The following is a 22,490-nucleotide window of genomic DNA, read 5'->3' as shown; positions in this document are numbered from 1 at the left end:
TCATGTATAGAATAATTGGAAAGTATCAACAATTTAAGAACTGTCCCCAGAAACAGATTCCTAGGTAGGGGGAAAAAAATCTCTCGATAAAGGAAGTGAGATAGGGATAGTGCTGAGCCATAAAACCATGTTTATCGAGAGAGTGTGAGTTCAAAACAGAAGCACTCATGTGGAAGGAAAGCAGTACGAAGAAGAAACATACCTGCAATCTGATGGCTGTGTTTTGATTTGGAAGTGGGGGAGGGGGTGGTGAACTAAGACAGGAGGGATTAGGATAGCACAAAGGCCTAAACAAGTAGTTAGCAAGTTGAGGAGGAGTATGGAAAGGGCGGCAGGTTGGGATGATAACTGTCACTTGGCGTTGGAAGAAATGCAATAATATATGAAGCACTTAGCACAGTACAATGATTTATAGTAAGCATTAGGTACATTTGCTGTTCTAGGGTATAAATTGTGAATGCCATCCTCTTTAAGTATGCAGTTTTCTGAGGTTTGCATAATTTTTCTTATTAAATTTTACACATTAAAAGCCATAATCAATGTACTTAGAAAATCTATACAGTAGTTCAACCTATGCCTATTAGCCTACCTATTGCAAAATAATCATGTATAATCAGTTTGAACCAGAGTCATTAAGAAGTCATCAAAATTGAATTTCCTAAGTTGAGTCTGCCTATTTTATGATTTACTAATACTTATTCTTCCCTCTCTATTTTAGAGTATGCGGTTGAAATTGATTGCAAATAATACAACAGTGGAACGGAGGTTTAGTTCATGGATCGGTGGCTCCATTCTAGCTTCTTTGGTTAGTAAACTACTTTGCAAAATAGTTAAAAATTCTTATTGAATGATTTAACTTAAAGGTACCACTGAAAATACTAAATTTAGTAAAAACTAAAAATAATTCCAGTATATCATTTATCTTTGCATGTTATAACTATCAAATGAGTAGAGGACCTAATACCACCTTTACATGTTCTAATATAACAAAATACTCCATTGCCTTATTAGTGGATATTTGTCAGCCTAATTTCAATTTCTTCTCTCAAACAGAGATGGGAATTTGTTATCTTATTCATGCCTTTTCTAATAATACTCCCATTGGCACTGGTCATGACTTATTTGCAGCACATTTAAAATTAAATCATTCCTTCTCGGGTTCTGGTTGCTCCCTGGCCTGTTGGTGAGGTAGAGCAAGTCAGGAATTGGTTCTTGGGGCCAATGGTGAAGTCATGGTGCTGGGTTTTGCATGTTGCTTAGACTGGTGCCTGCCTTGAACTTGGAGAAAAAGCCCTTATCCTTATCTGCACCCTAGACTCGGAGAATTCCCCCCTCACCTCAGCGCAGCCAAAGTAAATGTCACAAAGTACTTATGCTAAACATTTTTAAGCTATTATATGTTTGTAACTGTCCGTTTATATATTGTCTATGTTCTATTTCCAATCTTTTAATAGATCTTAGATCAAAACTGGATACCATGTATGAATCCACTTGAATAATGATAAGGAATGGATTTCTCCTGCTTACACGTCTTATTATTAATGTGGCCCAGGTTCCTTCCTCCCTTCACCTTCTATGTTTATTGGGTATAGTGCTTGTGTCCTATTGTGTATTAATGTGGCCCAGGTCACTTCCCTCCTTTCACCTTCTATGTTTATTGGGTATAGTGCTTGTGTACTATCGTGTGTACTTGCAAAACTTTACCCCAGTTCTGATGAGCACTTTTGAGATCTAAATGTTACAATTAATCAAGTGCTAGAACATCTCTTCACCTGTGTACGAGGCTCAAGCCTTCCAACAATTTCTATTATTGCCTTAAGGTTGGCACCAAGCCACCCTAGCTAAACCCTCCGTCTTCCTTTCACAGCCATTTTCTAAATCCTCATGACAGTGTAATGGGTATAGAAAGATTTAATATTCTTTCTGACCTTAGGCAAGACTAAATACAGATGGTCCCCAACTTAACGATGGTTCGACTTAACGAGTTTTCCACTTTACCATGGTGCGAGAGCGATATGCATTCAGTAGAAACTGTACTTTGAAGGTGATCTTTTCTGGGTTTGCAGTATGCTGTATGATACTCTCTTGTGATGCTGGGCAGTGGCTGTGGCAGCTCCCAGTCAGCCAATCACGGGGCTAAACAACTGATAAACTTCCAACCATTCTCTTCTTCACTTTCAGTACAGTATTCAGTAAATTACATGAGATATTCAACACTTTATTATAAAATACTTTGTTAGATGATTTTGCCCAACTGTAGGCTAATGTAAGTCTTCTGAGCTTTGTTAGGGTAGGTTAGGCTAAGCTATGATGTTAGGCAGGTTAGGTGTATTAAATGCAGTTTTGACTTAGAGTATTTTCAACTTAGGACAAGTTTATTGGGGCGTAACCACGTCGTGAGTTGAGGAAGATCAGTAGGAGGGCAGAAATAAGGGGTAATGGATTACTATTTTGAGGGAGGGGTTGAAGAGTTCTTCAAAGGTTAGGAGTTGTAAAAATAAAGACATTAAAAAAGTGTTTTCTGGGGCCAGCCTGGTGGTGTAGCAGTTAAGTTCATGTGTTCTGCTTTGGTGGCCGGGGGTTCACCGGTTTGGATCCTGGGCACAGACCTACTCACTGCTCATCAGGCCATGCTGAGGTGGCGTCCCACATAGAAGAGCTACAACTCTCACAACTGTGATACACAACTGTGTACTGGGGCTTTGGGGAGAAAAAAGAAAAAGGAAGAGTGGAAACAGATGTTAGCACAGGGCCAATCTTCCTCAAAAAAAAAAAAAGTATTTTCTAATAAAAAAGCCCAATTATATAATTTTTCTTTCCATTTTGCAGGGCACCTTTCAGCAGATGTGGATTTCCAAACAAGAATATGAAGAAGGAGGGAAGCAGTGTGTAGAAAGGAAATGCCCTTGAAAAGAGTTCCCAAACCCCTACCTTCCTGTGTCACCTTACGTTTCATAGCTTTAGTATACTCAGGAAAAGAATGACCATCTTTTATAGAATGTTTATACATTTTTGCATATTTCAATTTCCACTTAAATTTTTTAAGGCTTTAACTGGCTCTATAAATTAAAATAAGTTTGTGCTTTCCTTGAAATGCACTTATTCTTATTACAAGCATTTTATAATTTTGTATAAATATCTATTTTCTCTAAATATTTTGCTTTCAGTAAAATGCTTTCCAACTCTCTTTAGTATATTAATTACCAGTGGATTGGTAGAATTGCTTTTTATTGACTAGTAAAACTTACTGCCTATGCTTTTTACCTTAGGCTTGCAAAATTAAATAAAAATTACTAGCCATTCCAGAAATACTTTTTTGGACTGTTGTGTGTTGTGACTTGCTACTTTAAGTACTAAATATATTTATCATTATTTTGAGTGAAAGTACTTACTATTTATTAACAGTAGTATCCAAACCCCCTTCATAGCCTATTAACAATAGCAGTTAAAATGCGACCTGAATTCCAAAAACTATCCTATTGCCTTTGCTGTAGCAGTTGACATCACTTCCTCATTCTAAGATACAGGTAATAATAAAGTCTAATTAGATGTCAGAATTTACAAAATGGGAATTTAATCTGAACTTTATACCTGGTTTTTAAAAAAATTTGGTAGAAGCGTGACCACTTCCAGAATTTGCATGTCATATTAACATTTAAAACAGTTGATAATCATTTGACTAAAAACACAATTTCCTTATAAACCACTTAATATATATTTACTTTTGTATATAGACTGTTATCCAAGAAAAACCAAATGGTAAATTAAGAGTTCAGACATCTTAGACAAGACTTGACTTCTGGGCTTTAGAAAGATGTGGAAACTTTTCCTGAAGAAATCGTTCTTTCTTTTTCTCTAAACTTTTCTTCCTTGCTTCGATGCGGGCTTGTTTCTCAAGTCTCAGTCTAGAATAATAAAAGCATGACAGCAATTTTATAAAACTATTTCCGTTACTCAATACTATCAAAATATGTACAAATCAGTTACATAAAGGCCTCATGCCAGTCTTTGTATTAGGTGTGTCATGGACATTATTAACCTTGAACAATCACTGTAATCTACACAAGTCAAAGATAAATGTGAAATGAAAAGCATCTGTATGCCTACACCAGTTCTCCTTCCCATCTCCTGACTGGAAAGAATGAACAGATCTTGTGAGCCCATAACAGACTGTCCTACGTTTCTACCTTATTTTAGAAACGCTGTAATTTTATTGACTACATTAGATTTTTTACATCCTGAGATATAGCCTAAGACTTTTAGGAGTTGTCTAATTTCAAACAGCCTTTAGTCTAGCACATCATTTCCCCTACAACAGAGAGAATAAAGCCATGCTAAGAGAAGAGCTTAGGTGCTGGGGCAGACCCGCCACTCTGAGTGAGTTTGCTTCTACCCATCAGCATCCCAGAGCAGGAGGCATTTCTGCCTCAGCTAAATTATGCTGACCTCTGGGGCCACTCAGGAATCATCAAAATTGCAAATGATAAATTCATGGATGCCAAGCTTATACTGTACTTAAGTTGATATTTTTCAGGATATTTTATTGGTCAGTAGGTATAAGTTTATGTAAAATATAACAATACAATAAAGAGACACGTAATATGCCAGTGCTATGGGGGAGATCACAGAAATTTCAGATGAGAGTTAAATTCAGGTGAAGACTAAAATATGTGTATATACAAAAAATATAAGCTACTTTGTAAATTAAGTAAAAAGTAAGACTAAACAAATGTGAAATCATTACCCAGTCTATTCACCAGCCTTTCCTCCAACTAAATTTTGGTCATTTATAAAAAATAAACCCATATGAAAGGAGAAAGGTTTGCTATTTTTAAAACTATTCAGAAGATTATGCTCCATACTCTGAAGGCTTAAAACGGTAGAATAATTAGAATACGTATAAGGCCTGTAAAAGTGGCACTGGATTCATAAATTCTCATGCGTTGTTGTGAAAGGCATGATATTTGTAGCTTCACCTTATATGACTAGGGGACAAAAGGATCAAGTGGCACAGTAGGCTTGGAGAAAGCAAAAAAACAGCCAGTGCAGTTAGACTTCTTCAGCTGCTTAGCATCTGAACTGGGCCTTAAAATGTGACTAGGTGGAGAGATTTCAAAGCTGTAGGAACGGGAGCAGTGAGAGGGGAAAAGGAGCAAGTTAAGTTTAGGAAACAAGGAGAAAGGTCTGACTTTGATGAAGGATAAGTAGCTAAGACTACATTGTGGGAACACTGGGTGGGAAGGAGTCTGGATTTTCTTCTGTAGACAAGAAGCTACTGTATGTTTTTAACAGGGGTGATGTGATAAAGACGTTTGAGGAAAATTAGCCAGGAAGCAATACTTGAATGGACTGGAGTGAGGAAGATGTTCAATAATTCAACTTGACGAAGAGGGATTGCACTAGGGCGGAGACAGTGGGAGCAGAAAGGACAGATCCTGGAGACATTCAGCAGGAAGAATTAAATCAAGGATTGACTGAATCTAGAGCACTGGTGATGAAAAAGATGACTGACATTTAGTGCCCATGTAGAATGGATATACTATAGATAAAGGGGCTCTGGAGCCAATTCCACTGGAGGGGCGGTTCCCACACCACCACCAGCAGGGTGTCTGAGAATTCAATTCTGACACTATCTACCTAGAGATAGCGTCAGAAGTAGTCACCTGTGCTTCTGATCAACCCGCTACAGATTGGGGGTTCCCACAACTCCCTCCTTGGACTTCAGACACCAGCCAAAAGTCCAGGTTGTTACTTGTACTTCTGACTGACTGGCTATAAATCTGGGGTTCCCACTACCCGCTCCTTGGATTCGATTAATTTGCTAGAGCGGCTCACAAAACTCAGGAAACCCATTTGCTCACTAGATTACAGTTATTATAAAAGGACGTAACTCAGGAACAGCCAGACAGAAGAGTTGCAAAGGGCAAGGTATGGGGCAAGGGTGTGAAGCTTCCATGCCCTCTCCAGGCGTGCCATTCTCCCCAAATCTCCACATGGTCACCAACCTGGAAGCTCTATGGACTTGGTCCTCTTGGGTGTTTATGGAGGCCTCGTTACATAAGGCATGATTGGTAAATCATTGGCCACTGGCAGTTGATTCAACCTTCAGTCCCTCCTCTCCCCAGAAATGGGGGGTGGGGCTGAAAGCTCCAACCATCTATTAAAGGAGGGTTCCCCTGGCACCAGCTCCATCCTTCAGGGCTTTCCAAAAGCCACATCATTAATGTAACAAAAGACATCTTTTTTGTTTGTTTGGTTTTGCTTTCATCACTTAGGACATTCCAAGGGTTTTAGGAGCTCTATGCCAGAAATGGGGACAAAGACCAAATGAATCACATCACAACAGATGAAACTGGAACTGAGGAGAGGTAGCTGCTTTGGTGGGGAAGATGAAAAACTGGAACTGTGATATTCAAGTATACTGCTTAAAGCTCAGTCTAAAGATATATTCCATTCCTGTTTAAATTTTTTTTTAAAGTGTTTTTGTTTTTTTGGTTTTGAAACAAGCTTTTGGGGGAGAAAATCAGTTTTTAAAGACCTCTTGCTGATGGTATTATCAAGGCAGTTGTTAAAAGCTGTGGTTCTTGTGCTGCTAGTTTCCAGCTGCTTTCCAGCCTCCAATTCTGATCTCTAGCACCTTCTAGCAAGTAACCCTGCAGTTTCCCCACCCCGTTTCTTCTGCAGCCACAGCCCCAGGAGCTGAGCAGCACCCTCGCCCCAGAAACCACAAATTTGCAATTCTTTTCCCTTCCAATTGCAATTTTTGGGGATTAAACTCTCCTTTGGCTTCTGTCTGCTTCTGGATGTGGAGCTAGTGTTTTAAAATAGTTGTTTTTTAAAAATCTTATTTTGTTTTTATAATTATTTGCCAGGGGTTCATGGGACCACTTCATTCCTCTACTATAACAGAAGCCCTGTGTTCTCCCTATTCAATAATAAACAATGCAGAAAAAAAATTGCTGTAGAAAATATTTGGAAATCACCATTCTGCAGGGTAACATGAATTCAAATACAACGCAACAGGCTCCTCTCCTCACCCGAGCCCCTTTTCATTTCATCAACCTTGCAATAACGAGAGCTCACATTTTGGGCAACTGAGGTATCTGGACCTTCCTTTTACATTACAGAAGGATTTAACCATCTACTTACATATAGATTGATGAATATAAAGGCAACGAAATTTTTGAAAGGATATACAGTAGAATGTTAACAGTAGCTATTTCTGGATGGTGAGATTAAGACTTTAATTTCTTCTTTTTTACCTGATTTTTCTGTTTTTTCCACAATGAACATGTATTACATATGTAAAAGCTTAACACGTTATCTATCTGATGTAAAGATGTTTCATTATTAAGGGTACTTGTGCCCACCTGGTAAAACGTTCCACATAGGGCATCGCAAAGAATCGTTTCCTATTGTATCTTTTATTTAGGTACCAAGGTATAGGCCACTGCTTGAACTTGTGCCTGCCAAGAAAGCAAAGGTATCACCTTATAAGAAACATTACAACATCACTGTTCACAGAGTTTTAGCCTTCTTTGGACTAAATATGTTTTCAATAATATGAGATGTAATTGGCTTTTTAAAGATTTTTAAATTTTTATAGTTTTAAATTATAAAATATTCTAAACTTAGAGAAATGTATGTATAACATAAGACACTCATGAACCTCCTGCAAAATTGCAGACATTAGTATTCTGCAATGTTTGCTTTGGATCACCCTTTTAAAATATATATATGTTTAAAGACACAGCTTTAGTTCTCTACTTCCACAATAGCTCCTAGCCATAAAAGAAGCGTATCATTACCAGATCTATTTTGTACTTTTACTACCTAAATATATATGTGTGTGTACTAATTTTATATATGTACACATACACATGTATATACACACATATAATTTGATATATATGTAATATGATAGTATGTTTTATGTTTTTAAAATGTAAATAAATTGTACCAACTGAGATACATATCTATATCTCAACATAACAAAACCTAAAAAATCATAATGTTGAGTGGGAAAAAAGGAAATTGTGAATTCACACTATAATGTTTATTTGAAAATATCTCAATTAAAAAAGTAACAGGAGGATTAATTTCAGGCCATTTAACTAATCGTTTCTAAAAATCCAGAATCAATCTGTTATATTAGAAGCTTAAGTTCAAATCTATTTGTAATTTTGGCTTTTAGCATATAATTTGACAGTGCCACAAGAGGTATGGACTGCTGCTTTAGGCAGAACAGCTAACAGTATTGTGTTTCCCTCAGCTCATCAGGGTGACAGTCTACTACTATTCCTCAACAGCCAAGGCAATGACACATCCAAAAAGTAATCTCTGACATTACTGCCACATGTTCTTTTTTTTTTTTTTTTTGGTGAGGAAGACTAGCCCTGAGCTAACATCTATTGCCAATCCTCCTCGTTTTTCCCTTTTTCTCCCTAAAGCCCCAGTAGATAGTTGTATGTCGTAGTTGCACGTCCTCCCAGTTGCTGTATGTGGGATGCCGCTCCAGCATGGCTGGACAAGTGGTGCGTTGGTGCACGCCTGGGATCCGAACCTGGGCCGCCAGTAGCAAAGCGCACGCACTCAACCGCCAAGCCACGGGGCCGGCCCCGCACATGATCTTTTTGACAGAAAAAAAAAATGCAGATGTAATGTTTTTAAGAAGGAGCTCTGCATTTAAAAGGTTATCTTAAATATTTTAACATGCAACAGAAAATTAGGGAAAAGGCACTGGAATTATGTTTGAGTTAACAGACTACATTGGAAAGATGATATAATTGCTGTATTCACTACTTTGTTTAGCTCTGGAAAAGTTAAAAAGTAAAATAAAAAAAACCTTGAAGAGATTAGCACACTTACAGATTCTAAAACTGACATAGATTCTCTTCCCTATCCCCACCCTGTCCTAACTGACCTCAACTGGATTAATCCAAATAAAAATTAGTAGCAAATCAAATAGATCAAAGTTTTTAGTCATGTTTTGGCAATTTCTCTCTCTTCTGTATTGGATTACATGGTTACAGACAGCATGACTACTCCTTTAAATCTGGCTCCAAGCAGCCCCATTATCGCAAACTCCATTAAAAGAACCTATTGAATGGGGCCGGCCCGGTGGCATAGTGATGAAGTTCACATGCTCCCCTTGGGCGGCCAGGGGTTTGCGGGTTCGGATCCCGGGCGCAGACCTACACATCGCTTATCACGCCATGCTGTGGCAGGCGTCCCACATAAAGTAGAGGAAGATGGGCACAGACATTAGCTCAGGGCCAATCTTCCTCAGAAAAAAGAGGGGGATTGGCAGCGGATGTTAGCTCAGGGCTAACCTTCCTCACACACACACACAAAGAACCTATCGAATGAGTAAGCGTTATTATGTGATATAATTTCAGGAGTACTGGGATGGTCTCCAACCACCCAAAATGCCTTCCCATTTTGTCGACCAATGCTTAAAATTGTACTAACGATGCTTCCTTTTGGTAGCTCAACCCAAATGTAAATAAACCCCTGGAGGAGAAACTGCACTGAGTCTTCTCAATTACTGTACCTCAGTGTGAAAGTTTATCATTAGATGCTTTCCCAAGGTCTGACAGGACTTTGGGAACTGGACCTGGGGGCCAAGATGTCACAAAAGGTGGAAAGGTATAATGAAAATAAACTGTTTCAAAATTTGGACTAGGTCTTATCCTGACGGCAATGGGAGCAAACTGAGACTGGTTCATGTGTCCTTATTCCTCAAGAACTTCTTTTTTAATAGTCCCAGGTTCTTAATTGTCCCAGGCAAAGAGGACAGGTGTGTATCCTAAAGTTAGCTTCATGGGATTTATAACCTTCTGAAATTATATGTGCACGAGTACATTTTTCTGGGGAAAGGATCTATAACTTTCATCAGATTCTCAAAAGGTCAAATGATTCATTCACCTAAGATTATGAACCATTGTTATAAAGAACCTAAAGTGAAAGGAATCATGGGCATGGGATGGATGCCTGGACTACCAGATAAAGCTACCTTCTTTCATATCCTGGAGTTCCAAAGGGGTCTAAGGACTGTGTTTATATTAGATACACCTCTAATATATCTAAAATATCTCATATGGTGAGAGTTTTCTTAAAAGCTATTGGACAAGAGAATGAGGCATGGGATGTCTACTCTCATCTTAGAAAAGCCACAGTGTAATCTATGTACCAGATGATTCTTCCAAAGATGTCCCTTCTCCAAGCACCAGGTCTAGCCTTTTCTTGACCAGTCTGAAGAAGTCTCAGGGCATCTTCTCTTTCCTGGACAACTTTATCTAATGCATCCATGGAATCTACTACCTGAGAAGAGAACAGGAAGATATAATTTCAATGATCACCTACAATAGAATTCCAAAGAAAGAGAACACATAAAGACTATGCTGTAGAAAACCTATGATGAATATTTTTATTCAAGAACCATTCCATCAAATATTTCCTAAAAATCTTTTTGGCACACGTATGCATACATGGGTATCTGTACTATCACTTTTTGTAATTTTTAAAAAGCTTAGTTTCATTTAAATGAAAATCTATTTCTCTTAGATTTCCATGTATTAGTTTTGACTGGGATACACCTGCACAGGTTCCTTTTGTTGATCCAATTTGACTCATGTCATTTCAAAACTCAATGAGCTATTAGAAGTGATAACAGTTTGCTACTTTTAAATATTAAAACCCATGTTTTGGCTTCAACTAATCAGTGGGTCCCTGACATGCAGACACAGACATTTTGACCTGCTTGGCAGCTGTTGCTATTGCAAGGAACGGAGTGTTAGTCTATCCTGGTACTAGAGTAATCTCCAAAGATCCATCAAGATGCAAAAAGATACTATTAGAACTTCTAGTTATTATTGCCGTCTTTTAACATTTCTATTGTGTTTTATATAGTATATAATAATATATTGGTAGTGCAATATATATATTTTTATAAATAAATATTCATATGTTGGGGATTGTAATGACAGATGAGCTAAATTTTTTCATAGTTCTAAACACTAAGAGCCATTTTTAGGTGGTTATGTGTATTATCTTTGAGCATCATAACAGACATGAAGTACTGCATATGCACATTTGTTTCTTACAACAAGTCTCAAAAAAAAAAGGGGGCAGATTAGATTATAAAGATAATCTCCCAGGTAGCTGTGAGACCCAAATGAAATGTGAAAGCCACAGCTTTAGATAAACTACCTCATAACTGGTATATTCAGCTTACACTCAGCACTTTTGCTATCCCCAACTTCACTCACTCCCACACTGAGTAGCTGAATCCACATGGACTTCCTCTCAACTATATGAATTTCTACAAAATCCTTGAGAAATAAAACATGAGTAAGAATGACAAATCCTATTTTGAAGACAGACAAACTTAGGAGCACAAAGGAACCACACCAGTAAGGGTCTAACGCAAAGCTCTCTAACCCTCAGGACCTTAGTAATTAGCAAACCTGGCTGCTGACCGACTACATTCAAGAGTTTGCCCAAGCAAGGCCAGGGCCAAGGCTCCTAACCAAAGTCGAGTGTTGGCTCACAAAGATAGCAAGTAAATGCCTACAGAGTCCACAGAGTTAATATCCAATTACCCACGTTCACGCCAACAGATGGGAAGGAAAAGCGGAAGTATCAATTAGATACACCTTAGTCAAAACAGGCCAACCTCAAAGGGCTTTCTTTTCTGGTTTATAACTTTCCCAGAGCCAAGAGTGTCCTTACACAGTTCTAAAGCTTTAATTTATACCTTAAATTGAGAATAATTCTTTTTTGATTTTTTCTTGATGAATTTTCCTTAGTAGTATGTCACAAAACACTAGGAAAACTGTATAAATTTGAGGTTTTTTAAAAAAAATTATGGTCACTTTCAGTTTACCTGGAGAAAATTTTTATTATTTTGGATTCTACTAATTCAGAAAGTGCAGTACATATGACCTTTTGGGCTGAAGTTCACCTCTGAATATATTTTTTAAAGCAGGGAGGGGGATAATTTATTATTGAAGTTTAAGTCTTATAACAGCACAATCCTAGCAACAGCTTTTTCATCAAATAAACAATGTGCTATTTGTAAACAGTCAGTGCACTTAAAAGAGTCTCTAAAACATAACTTTCCTTAACAGCAGAGGTAGCAAATATACCTGAAAATAAAATCATATTACTTTACAAATGTTATGTAGCCATGAAGACACCTACTGCCCAGATCTTAGTTTCTAAACATACCATTCTCCATTAAAAGGAATCAGGGTTCCTCTGTAAAATGGCTGATTCCAGGGTTGGGGCAGGAAAAGTACAAGATGAATCCAGAACATCTTGCTGTGCCTCATCAAAGAATGAGGACACAGGGGCCAGTTTGAAGGAACCCACACCGGCCAAATCTGGAATGATGATATTAAAGGATCATAATGCATTGAATAAGACTGGAATCCATGAGGAGGAAGGAAGGAAGGGAAGGGAGGTAGGGAAGGGAGGTAGGGAAGGAAGGAATAGGGAGAAGGGAGAGCTCTTCCTTCCATAGGAAAGCTAACTAATAAATGTGGAATGAATGATAGGATTAGAAAATCACCACTTAGCAAACATCATAGTAATAATTGATTCAAGCAAGAATCATCAATGGATGCTAAAACTAGTGAGTGAAAGTTTGAGGGGTTACAGGATATTTACACGATCTCCATACAAAGAAAAATGAGTAACTACACAGTGGAGAAACGTGACACTAACCAAATCATTAACGCTAACAACATCAGTAAGAGAGCAAATCCACATCCCCTGCCTCCTGATATGATGCACTGTGAAGAATACAGCATCACATCTAAGATATTCCTGTGAGTCTCATGATTATCGTGAGAAACATCATACAAACCCAAATTGGCCTATACTCTTCAAAAATGTCAATGTCATGAAGTACAAAAAAAGACTGAGTATCCAGATTAAAGGAGACTAAAGGGACCTAACAACTGAAAATCTGTGATCCAGGATTTTCTTTTACTATAAAGGACACTGTTGGGATAACTGATAAAATCTGAATAAGATCTGTAGATTAGACAGTAGTATTGTATCAATGCTAATTTCTTTTTTTCTTTCTTTCTTTTTTTTTTTTGTGAGGAAGATTGGCCCTGAGCTAACATCTGCCAATCCTCCTCTTTTTGCTGAGGAAGACTGGCCCTGGGCTAACATCCACGCCCATCTCCCTCCACTTTATATGGGACGCCGCCACAGCACGGCTTGACAAGCCGTACGTCAGTGCGCGCCCAGGATCTGAACCGGCGAACTCTGGGCCGCCGCAGCGGAGCGCGCGCACTTAACCGCTTGTGCCACTGGGCCGGCCCCTCAATGCTAATTTCTTGATTTTGAAAATTGTACGGTGGATATGCAAGGAAATATCCTTATTTTTTGGCAACATACACATAGTATTTATGGATAAAGGGACATCGTGTATATAATTTACTCTCAAACAGCTAAGGAAAAAAATGTGCTTATGTAGAGAAGGAAGCAAAGAAGGGTAAAGCAAATACGGTAAAATATTCACATGGGGCATCTGGGCAAAGGGTATCTCTGTGTACTATTCTCATAGCTTTTCTGTCGTTCTCATGTTATGTCAAAATAAAGTTTAAAAAACCAACAATGTTATGTAACTCAATTATCACTAAGTCAGAATAACCTCCATAATCAGGGTAAATAATTGAGATTTTATTCCAAACTCTCTCTGACTCTCTCCAGGGGTATCAGGTCCCTCCCTCTTAGAGGCAGTGTGGCAACAATGGTTGTGAGTAGCGTAGGGAAAGAAAACTGAAGCAGCTGAGGTCAGGCAGCAAGACTAAAGCTATTACAAAAAGCTGAATTCTGTTCTCACTGACTACTTACTACGGCACAGAAAAATCAATGGAGAGTTGATCTTGAAAGCAACCTAGGAAAAAAACTGATAAATCTAACTAAATCAAACATAAAAATTCTATGGAAGAAATATCTTAAACATGTACAGCCATGAAAAAAAAAAAAGGCAGATCTACATATACTGATATGGAAAAATATCCAGGATATACCAGGTAAGTGGAAAATGCAAGTTTCAGAAGAGTACAGCCAGTACACACAAATTTGTGTAAGTAAGAATTAGGCACACTTCCACATGCAGAGAAAATTTCTGATGAATAAAGGAAACACGTACGATTGATTACTTCTAGGAGTGGAAATAAGGATTTTTTTAACCATGGAGGAAAGCTAATTTAAAAAAGAGTTAACCTCTGGGGCCGGCCCAGTGGCATTGTGGTTAAGTTTGCATGCTCTGCTTCGGCAGTCCGGGGTCTGCAGGTTTGAATCCCAGGTGCAGACTGACGCACCACTCATCAAGACGTGCTGTGGCAGCATCCCACATACAAAATGGAGGAAGATGGGCACAGATGATAGCTCAGAGCCAATCTTCTTCAGCAAAAAACAAAAGTTGACCTTTACACAACAATGTGAATATATTTCACAATACTGAACTACACATTTAAAATGGTTAAGATGGTAAATTTTATGTTATGTGTTTTTTACCACAATAAAAAAACAATGCATAAAAAAACTTGACCTAATTGATGAGTAAGTGGCTAAACTAGAACTAGAAATGTAAAATAGTGTAGCTACTTTAGAAAACTGCTGGGTTGTTTCCTAAAACATTAAACATAGATTTACCACAGGACCCAGCAATTTCACTCCTAGGTATCTCTACCCGAGAGAAATGAAAACACACGTCCACACATGTTGGGGGCTGCAGGTAGGGATGGGGAGTGACTGCACATGGGCATGAGATTTCTTTTTGGGGTGATGAAAATGCTTTAAAATTAGATAGCAGTGATGGCTGCACAACTCTGTAAATTTACTAAAAATCAAGAAGAAATAGACAAAAAAATCTACATGACAAGAAATATAGGAACCATACACTCCCACCTTTTAGCTTTTAGTCCAGACAATAGTCTCCAGCATCCCACGTCTTACCTTTTCTAACCGCTCTGGACTTGGCATTGGCAATCTCTGCCGCTTGGCCTCCTGCTCTAGAGTTAGAAGCATGTTTCTTTCTTTCAGTAGGACATACCTATAACAAAGAACACGAACCTTGTGATACTATTCTGCGGCTATATTAATAAAGTTGTGATTTTTTTTTTTTTTTTGTGAGGAGATCAGCCCTGTGCTAACATCTGCCAATCCTCCTTTTTTTTTGCTGAGGAAGACTGGCCCTGGGCTAACATCTGTGCCCATCTTCCTCCACTTTATATGGGACGCTGCCACAGCATGGCTTGCCAAGCAGTGCGTCGGTGTGCGCCCGGGATCCAAACTGGCGAACCCCGGGCCGCCGCAGTGGAGCCCGCGCACTTAACTGCTTGCGTGACCGGGCTGGCCCCCTAAAGTTGTGATTTTTGACATCAAAATTAATGATCTGTACTCAAAAGTCCTTTAAAAATCTCAATATATAGAATATCATTACAAAGAATAATACTTTAAAAAGAGCTATATCTATCGTTATTCACTTGTTCAATAAATTTTCCATGTGCCACATATTGTATTAAGTGCCAGGAGAGTTACAAAAAAGCATAAGATATAGTGCCTGCATTCCACGTGAAAAGAGAAGATGGAAGATAATGCTTATTCAGTGCCTGTTGTATGCCAGGCAATGCGCTAAGCACTTTATATACATTATTTCATCTAATTCTCTCAACAAGCCTTTGAGGTTGGTACTATTTCCACTTTCTAAATGAAGAAAATAAGGCTGAGAGAAGTAAAGTATTCCGGAGCACATAGCTAATTCAAGATTCAAATTCTGAACGCCCTGCGTGAAAACCCATTCTATTTTCACTCCACCATGCTGCCTCTGAAACTGTAATGTGATGTGGTGTACTGAGTGGTATAGAACAACAAGTACCAGAAGAATTAAGCGGGAGAGATGAGATCTCTCTTCTAGCTAAGACAACCATGGAAAGCTTCATAGAGATGGGATTCATTAGGCTGGAAAGGAAACCAAAGGAAACACAACCAAACAAATTGACGTGGCAGAGCTGAAGAGGGGGCAGGTTTTGTGAATGAATCTGTTTGAGAACTAGAGCTGAAAGAAAGGAAAGGAAATAAATGTGGAGGGCACTGAAAATGAGACAAAGGGATTGGGGTAATTTACACTATGGAAGAAGACAATTTTGGGGGAAGGAGTGGCAGAAGATAAACTGTTTGGTTTTAACCACAATGAATATTGAAACAGCCCTAATTATCCCTTTACCACTAACCCACTGACAGTGCTTTAATACAACTTACTTTTCTATAATGAATCTGTGCTGTTTTACACATAACACTTCTGACACCAAATGAGAGGTTTTTTTCCCTCCTGACACCAAATACATATTGTCTTTTCCAACACCACTTTTCCAACTCTCTGACACTAACTACCTAGAGCTAGTGCCCAATTTCACAGATTTAAGGGTTCAGTCCCAGAAGACTGCTCCCCACTTCAGACAGCAATAGCAAGTTCCAGGCCTCCCATACTGCCAGCTATAAACTGGGGGTTCCTACTACCCCCTCCTTGAGTTTGATAATTTGCTAGAACAGCTCACAGAACTCAGGAGAGTGCTTTACTTACTATTACTGGTTTATTATAAAGGATACAACTCAGGAATAGCCAAATGTAAGAGATGCATAGGACAGGGTACATGGGAAGGGGCGGGGCTTGCATGCCTTCTCAGGGCACACCACCCTCCTAGCACCTGCATGTGTTGACCAACTTGGAAGCTCTCCAAACCCAGTTGCTTAAGATTTTTTATATAGTTTTTTCCCATTATGTAGACATGATTGATTAAATCACTGGCCACTAACTGAACTCAATCTCCAGCCCCTCTCCCCTCCCCAGAGGTGGGGGTGGTGGTGAGGCTGAAAACTCCACCCTCTAATCTAACTGGCTTTTCTGGACCAGCCTCTATCCTGAATCTATCTAGGGGCTACCAAGAACTGCCTATTACAACAAAAGACAATTCTATCACCCAGGAAATTCCAAGGGATCTAGGACCTGTGTGTCAAGGAACTGGGGACAAAGACCAAATATATATTTCTTGTTGAATCACACGAATAAGCCTATAATATTAGTGGTTCCTTACAATTCTTTAATCTGCCGTGTAAGATAAATAACTCATGGGCCGGCGCCATGGCTTAGTGGTTAAGTGCACGCGCTCCGCTGCTGGTGGCCTGGGTTTGGATCCCGGGCGCGTACCGACGCACCGCTTCTCCGGCCATGCTGAGGCCGCGTCCCACATACAGCAACTAGAAGGATGTGCAGCTATGACGTACAACTATCTACTGGGGCTTTGGGGGAAAAAATAAATAAATAAAATTATAAAAAGTTATTAAAAAAAGAAAGATAAATAACTCTTTAAATCAAAGGATAAAACTTTAAATGGCTACAGTGTCTAGACAGATAACCATTATGAGTGATGTGGGCTTGGTGAAAGATCAACAGGAGGGGTAAGAAGCGGTGTGCACTGCTCCACCTAGATGGGGAAGTTGGTACCATGTAGGAATGCAGGTCCAGCATTGCCAGATCCCAGGTCTGATTACTCAAGAGAAGCCAGAAATTCTTGTTTTTGTGTGAAATTTCCCAATTTTAAAAACAGTACAGTCCAAATAAAACATATCTTTGGGCTAAATATAGTCAATTAATGTGTGTAGGCGGTGGTGAAATGTGTGAAGGGGGTCAAAAGGTACAAATTTTCAGTCATAAAATGAGTAAGTCATGGGATGTAATGTACAGCAAGGTGACTATAGTTAGTAATATCATATTGCATATTTGAAAGTAGCTAGGAGATTGGATCTTGAAAGTTCTCATCACAAGGAAAAAAAAATTGTGTAACTATGTATGGTGATGGATGTTAACTGGACTTATTGTGGTGATCATTTTGCAATATATGCAAATATCAAATCATTATGTTGTACACTTGAAACTAATATAATGTTATGTCAATTATACCTCAATAAAAAAATATATATATAGTCAACTAAAAATGCAGCACTGTCTTAAATCCTCTCAACCCTCTCTAATTCTTCAGGAGAACCTGCCAGAGAAATCTACTTAAATTCCCAATTAAATGCACCCTCCAACACATTTTGCTAAAGCAAATAAGCTAAAGATTCCAGACTATGCAAAAGGCAATAAAAAGGAGGAAGGCCTAAATGACCAACTCTTCCCCATTTCATTAGTTTACTGAAATTGTTAGTATGACTCGTAGCAGCTACAGGAAAATTTCTAAACCCCTAACTACTTGAGAACTCTGATACATTTGTTTTAATGTAATTTAACCTGTGTCGAATTTATAAAATCTTTAATGATCTTATATATCATCCACAGTACTATAAGACAAATCACTTTACTCAATTTCTTATATCAAATAGATGTAAAGTCTATACCTCATTGTTATACTGTAACTGCTTCAAACAACTAGATGTTAATGTACTCAGTATACTTACCAAAGTTTATGCAAATCTTCATTACTCTTGTTCCTTAATTGCTGACAGGTCCATGAAGCTCCTATTGAAATGATAAATTAATAACATGAAATAATTTTCTAGCTATGTGCCCTTTGGCAAATTACCAAATTACCTCTCTAAACCTGTTTCCTTATCTGTAAAATGTACAATAGCTTTATTACATTATAGTATAATATATAATTAGGATTAAATTATGAACATATGAAAATATTAGTAATGTGACTGGCAATAGCATTCAAAAAATGTTAGTATAGAATGTATTTTCACAGTCTAATGTCAAAATACATTATATCATTATAAATTAATTTTATTTTTATTTATTTATTTATTTTTTTGTGAGGAAGATCAGCCCTGAGCTAACATCCATGCTAATCCTCCTCTTTTCGCTGAGGAAGACCAGCTCTGAGCTAACATCTATTGCCAGTCCTCCTCCTTTTTTTTTCCCCAAAGCCCCAGTAGACAGTTGTATGTCATAGCTGCACATCCTTCTAGTTGCTGTACGTGGGACGCGGCCTCAGCATGGCCGCAGAAGCGGTGCGTCAGTGCGCGCCCAGGATCCGAACCCGGGCCACCAGCAGCAGAGCGCGAGCACTTAACCGCTAAGCCACAGGGCCGGCCCCCAATATAAATTAATTTTCAATTATCTCTAAAACAAACCCAAAACCTCAGTTTAGTTAATAATTGCAATCTACTCCTCTTCCAAACCCTTTACCAACCTGCCAAGGAACAATTAACTCTACTATTATATTGTCCTTTTAATTTTCCCTAATAGACATTTCCAAAGGAAATTAAAAAAAAAAACACCTAAATAATTCCCAAACTGGACAAATAATCCAAAATGATGGAGAGTTCAATAAATACGTTTAATATCAATCAACCCAAGTATCTCACCAGATTTCACTTTTTCTTCCCCCCAATTCTTTGGGTCATCAAAAAATTCTTCCAGCCCTTTCCTCGACAACGTGGTATGAAGTAATCTACACTGGTGAAAAGATGTGACATTTGGTGTACTCTTAAGCAACAGACTAAGAGAAAATCTGCAATTGAACAGATATAAACAGGTGATTAAAGTTTTATAACATTTGGATTTTATAAGCAATAAACAGAATCATTTCCTCATCTACAATGTCAAAAAACCTACTCAGGGTTTCTGCACAAGAAACAATAAACTTATAAAATGCTTTAGAAATTATTTTTAATATTGCATTGTAGATGTTGCTACCCTATAATTTCAGAGGTTAATACACTCACATAATTTCAGAGGTAATATACTGACATAATTATATTTTAAGGTAACATTTTTTTGTGTGTGTGTAAGATCAGCCCTGAGCTAACATCTGTTGCCAGTCCTCCTCTTTTTGCTAAGGAAGATTGGCCCTGGGCTAACATCTGTGCCCATCTTCCTCTACCTTATATGGGACGCTGCCACAGCATGGCTTGATAAGCGGTGCGTTGGTCTGTGCTGGGATCTGAAGCCTTGAACCCCAGACAGTGAAAGTGGAGCCTATGAACTTAACTGCTATACCACCAGGCCAGCCCCTTAAGGTAATATTTTTAGGTCCTTCACATACATATGAGCAGACAGAAACATTCTGAAGGTGAATTTTGCAACACGTATTAGAGGTCCCAACGCTTCCTCTTTTAACTCAGGAATTCCACATCTAGAAATTTCAACTAAAGAAATAATCATAGATGGGAGGTGATAAATTAAAATGTCTATTAAAGCATTAAATATAATATCGAAATATAATATAATTGATAATAACATAAACATGCAACCAGAGGAATGGTTAAGAAAATTATTGTGGATCTGCATGATAATCTATTATGCAGTAATTTAAAAATCACGTTTTCAAAGAATATTTAATGACCTGGGGAATTAATTTAAAACACAATAGTGAAGTGCATCACAGGCATTGTATTCCTACCAAAAAAATTTAACCTGAATCTAATCACGAGGAAACAATCACACAAATTCAAATGCAGTGATATTCTAAAAAGGCTGATCCTATTACAAACGTCAGGGGCCAGCCCAGTGGCGTAGTGGTTAAGTTTGTGCACTCTGCTTCGGGGCCCAGGTTTTGCAGGTTCTCATCCCGGACACAGACCTACACACCGCTCATCAAGGCATGCTGTGGCTGCGTCCCACATACAAAACAGAGGAGGACAGGCTCAGATGTTAGCTCAGCAGCAACCTTCCTCAACCAAAAAGAGGAAGGTTGGCAAGGGATGTTAGCTGAGGGCCAATCTTCCTCACAAAAAAAACAAAACAAACAAACAAAAAACTATTAAAAATGTCAATGTCATGCAAGAGAAAAAAAGGAACTGTTCTGGATTAAAGAAGACTAAAAGAGATGTGACAGCTAATGCAATAAACGATCGTTGATATGACCCTGAACAAAAAGTTAAGAAAGAAAAAAAAGAAACTAGCAGGACAATTGAGGACATCTGAATTTGGACTGTACGCTAGATAACAGCAGCATAATAATAGTAGTGGGTCGATATTAAATTCCCCAGTGTGATTATTGTAGTACTGTGGTTATTAAGACAATGTTCATGTTATAAGGAGACATATGCTGAAGTGTCATGACATTTACAATTCTGACATGCCTCAAATAGTTCAGAAAAAAAAAGCTATGGATATAAAGAGATAGAGAAAACATGACATAATGCTAAGGATTGGTTAATATAGGTGAAGAGTATATGGCTATTCTTTGTACTACTCTTACAAAATTTCTGGTGGTTTGAAAGTTGAGGAAACAATGGTAGAGCACAAAAATGCGTATATGTAAACAATCCTGATTTTATTATAAAATTACAAGTATGTGTATATATGCAAAGTTAAAAAGAATGGAAGGAAATCTGTTTATCTCTGAGTGGTACAATTATAGTTGATTTTTACTTTTGTCTTCAAAATACCCTATTTTCCAAAGTGTCTGCAAATGAACAAATATTCATTTTACAATAATAATAAAAAAATCTAAAATTAATTTTTTAAGGGAAAAGGATGATGAGATGGAAGAGACGATTAAAGTTTGCCACCTTGATCAAGTTACAACCTCTAAGCTTCTGCAAAACAAAAAAAATATTGCTTATCTCTGAGGTTGGCATAAGTAATAATATTGTAGCACAGAATAGATAAATAATTGTCTGTGCTGGATTCACGAGCACATACATTACTTTCTCTAAAATAAAAATCTGACATACCCAACTATTTATAAAATTCAACTCATTATAAACAAAAGCCAACAAAAGGGAGGAAACCATATAACCCTAAAGTCAAAAATGATCAGTCTGTCCAGAAGACAAGCTATCTTTCCAGAAATAAGGAACACCATGTATAGGATGTTCCTTTCTCACACCTGCAGGGCGACTTCCCGTTCATTTGGCTACTTTCATGTATTCACTCAATATTTACTTAACAATTTCTTTGTGCCAGATTGTGGAAGTACAAAGGCCTATTCTTTATCCATCCAAATCTGACACCACCTTCAGTTCCTAGTCTAAAGCTCTTCAGTGAAGTTCCTGCCAACTCACCCAGCCAAACAGGATGCTCTCTACCTCTAGGTTTAGTTCAACAAATACTGGGCATCTACAGACCCCAAGTACTGTCTGGTCCACAGTAGGTGACAACAAAATGTTTGAGGAAGGAACGGAAATGTCGGAGGTGGGCGACTTCTTCAAAGTCATTCACTCCTCACAAAGGTGGGTTCAAGCTCAGCCATCCCGGCGGCCTTTCCATCCTTGAGCTGTTCTCAGCATCTTGGCAACCAAACAAGGTCGAAAGTTGGAGAGGTGGACAAATCTACTCCTCACATCACTTACCCTGTGCCAGCAGGGGCCTGAGGACTTATTAACGGCCTGGAAGCCTTCAGGACTGCTGAGACTCTTCTGCAAACAACCGCCAAACCGGCCGCAGCCATTTTTTCGCGTAAGCAAACCATGTTTCCGCCAACAGGGACGTCACTTCCGGCGTCTCACGCCGA

The 22,490-nt window shown here is 38.3% G+C and overlaps 2 protein-coding genes across 3 annotated transcripts in view; one reads left to right on the top strand and one right to left on the bottom strand.

Moving 5' to 3' along the window:
• The window catches only part of ACTL6A (actin like 6A), a 28,776-nt gene extending 25,465 nt beyond the window's left edge, over positions 1-3,311 (top strand). Inside the window, exons 13-14 of the mRNA XM_058556297.1 lie at positions 719-805; positions 2,830-3,311. Coding sequence (XP_058412280.1) covers positions 719-805; positions 2,830-2,910 — 168 coding nt within the window. The 3' untranslated portion in view covers positions 2,911-3,311. The remainder of the gene's footprint in view (positions 1-718; positions 806-2,829) is intronic.
• The window catches only part of MRPL47 (mitochondrial ribosomal protein L47), a 32,412-nt gene extending 9,970 nt beyond the window's left edge, over positions 1-22,442 (bottom strand). Inside the window, exons 1-7 of one of the 2 annotated variants that reach the window (XM_058556300.1) lie at positions 22,330-22,442; positions 19,396-19,541; positions 18,484-18,544; positions 14,983-15,079; positions 10,193-10,323; positions 7,371-7,466; positions 2,829-3,905 (exon numbers count right to left, since the gene is read on the bottom strand). In XM_058556300.1, the coding sequence (XP_058412283.1) occupies positions 3,782-3,905; positions 7,371-7,466; positions 10,193-10,323; positions 14,983-15,079; positions 18,484-18,544; positions 19,396-19,541; positions 22,330-22,427 (753 nt within the window). In that variant the 5' untranslated portion in view covers positions 22,428-22,442 and the 3' untranslated portion in view covers positions 2,829-3,781. Of the gene's footprint in view, positions 1-2,828; positions 3,906-7,370; positions 7,467-10,192; positions 10,324-14,982; positions 15,080-18,483; positions 18,545-19,395; positions 19,542-22,329 lie in introns of those variants that run through there. The other variant, XM_058556302.1, reaches the window with a different exon arrangement.
• Positions 22,443-22,490: the final 48 nt, after the last annotated feature.

This window comes from Diceros bicornis, chromosome 15 (genome assembly GCF_020826845.1).
Source record: "Diceros bicornis minor isolate mBicDic1 chromosome 15, mDicBic1.mat.cur, whole genome shotgun sequence".
NCBI classification, from domain to species: domain Eukaryota; kingdom Metazoa; phylum Chordata; class Mammalia; order Perissodactyla; family Rhinocerotidae; genus Diceros; species Diceros bicornis.
The sequence above is the reverse complement of the archived record's forward strand: the minus strand, read 5'-3'. Positions and strand labels throughout refer to the sequence as shown.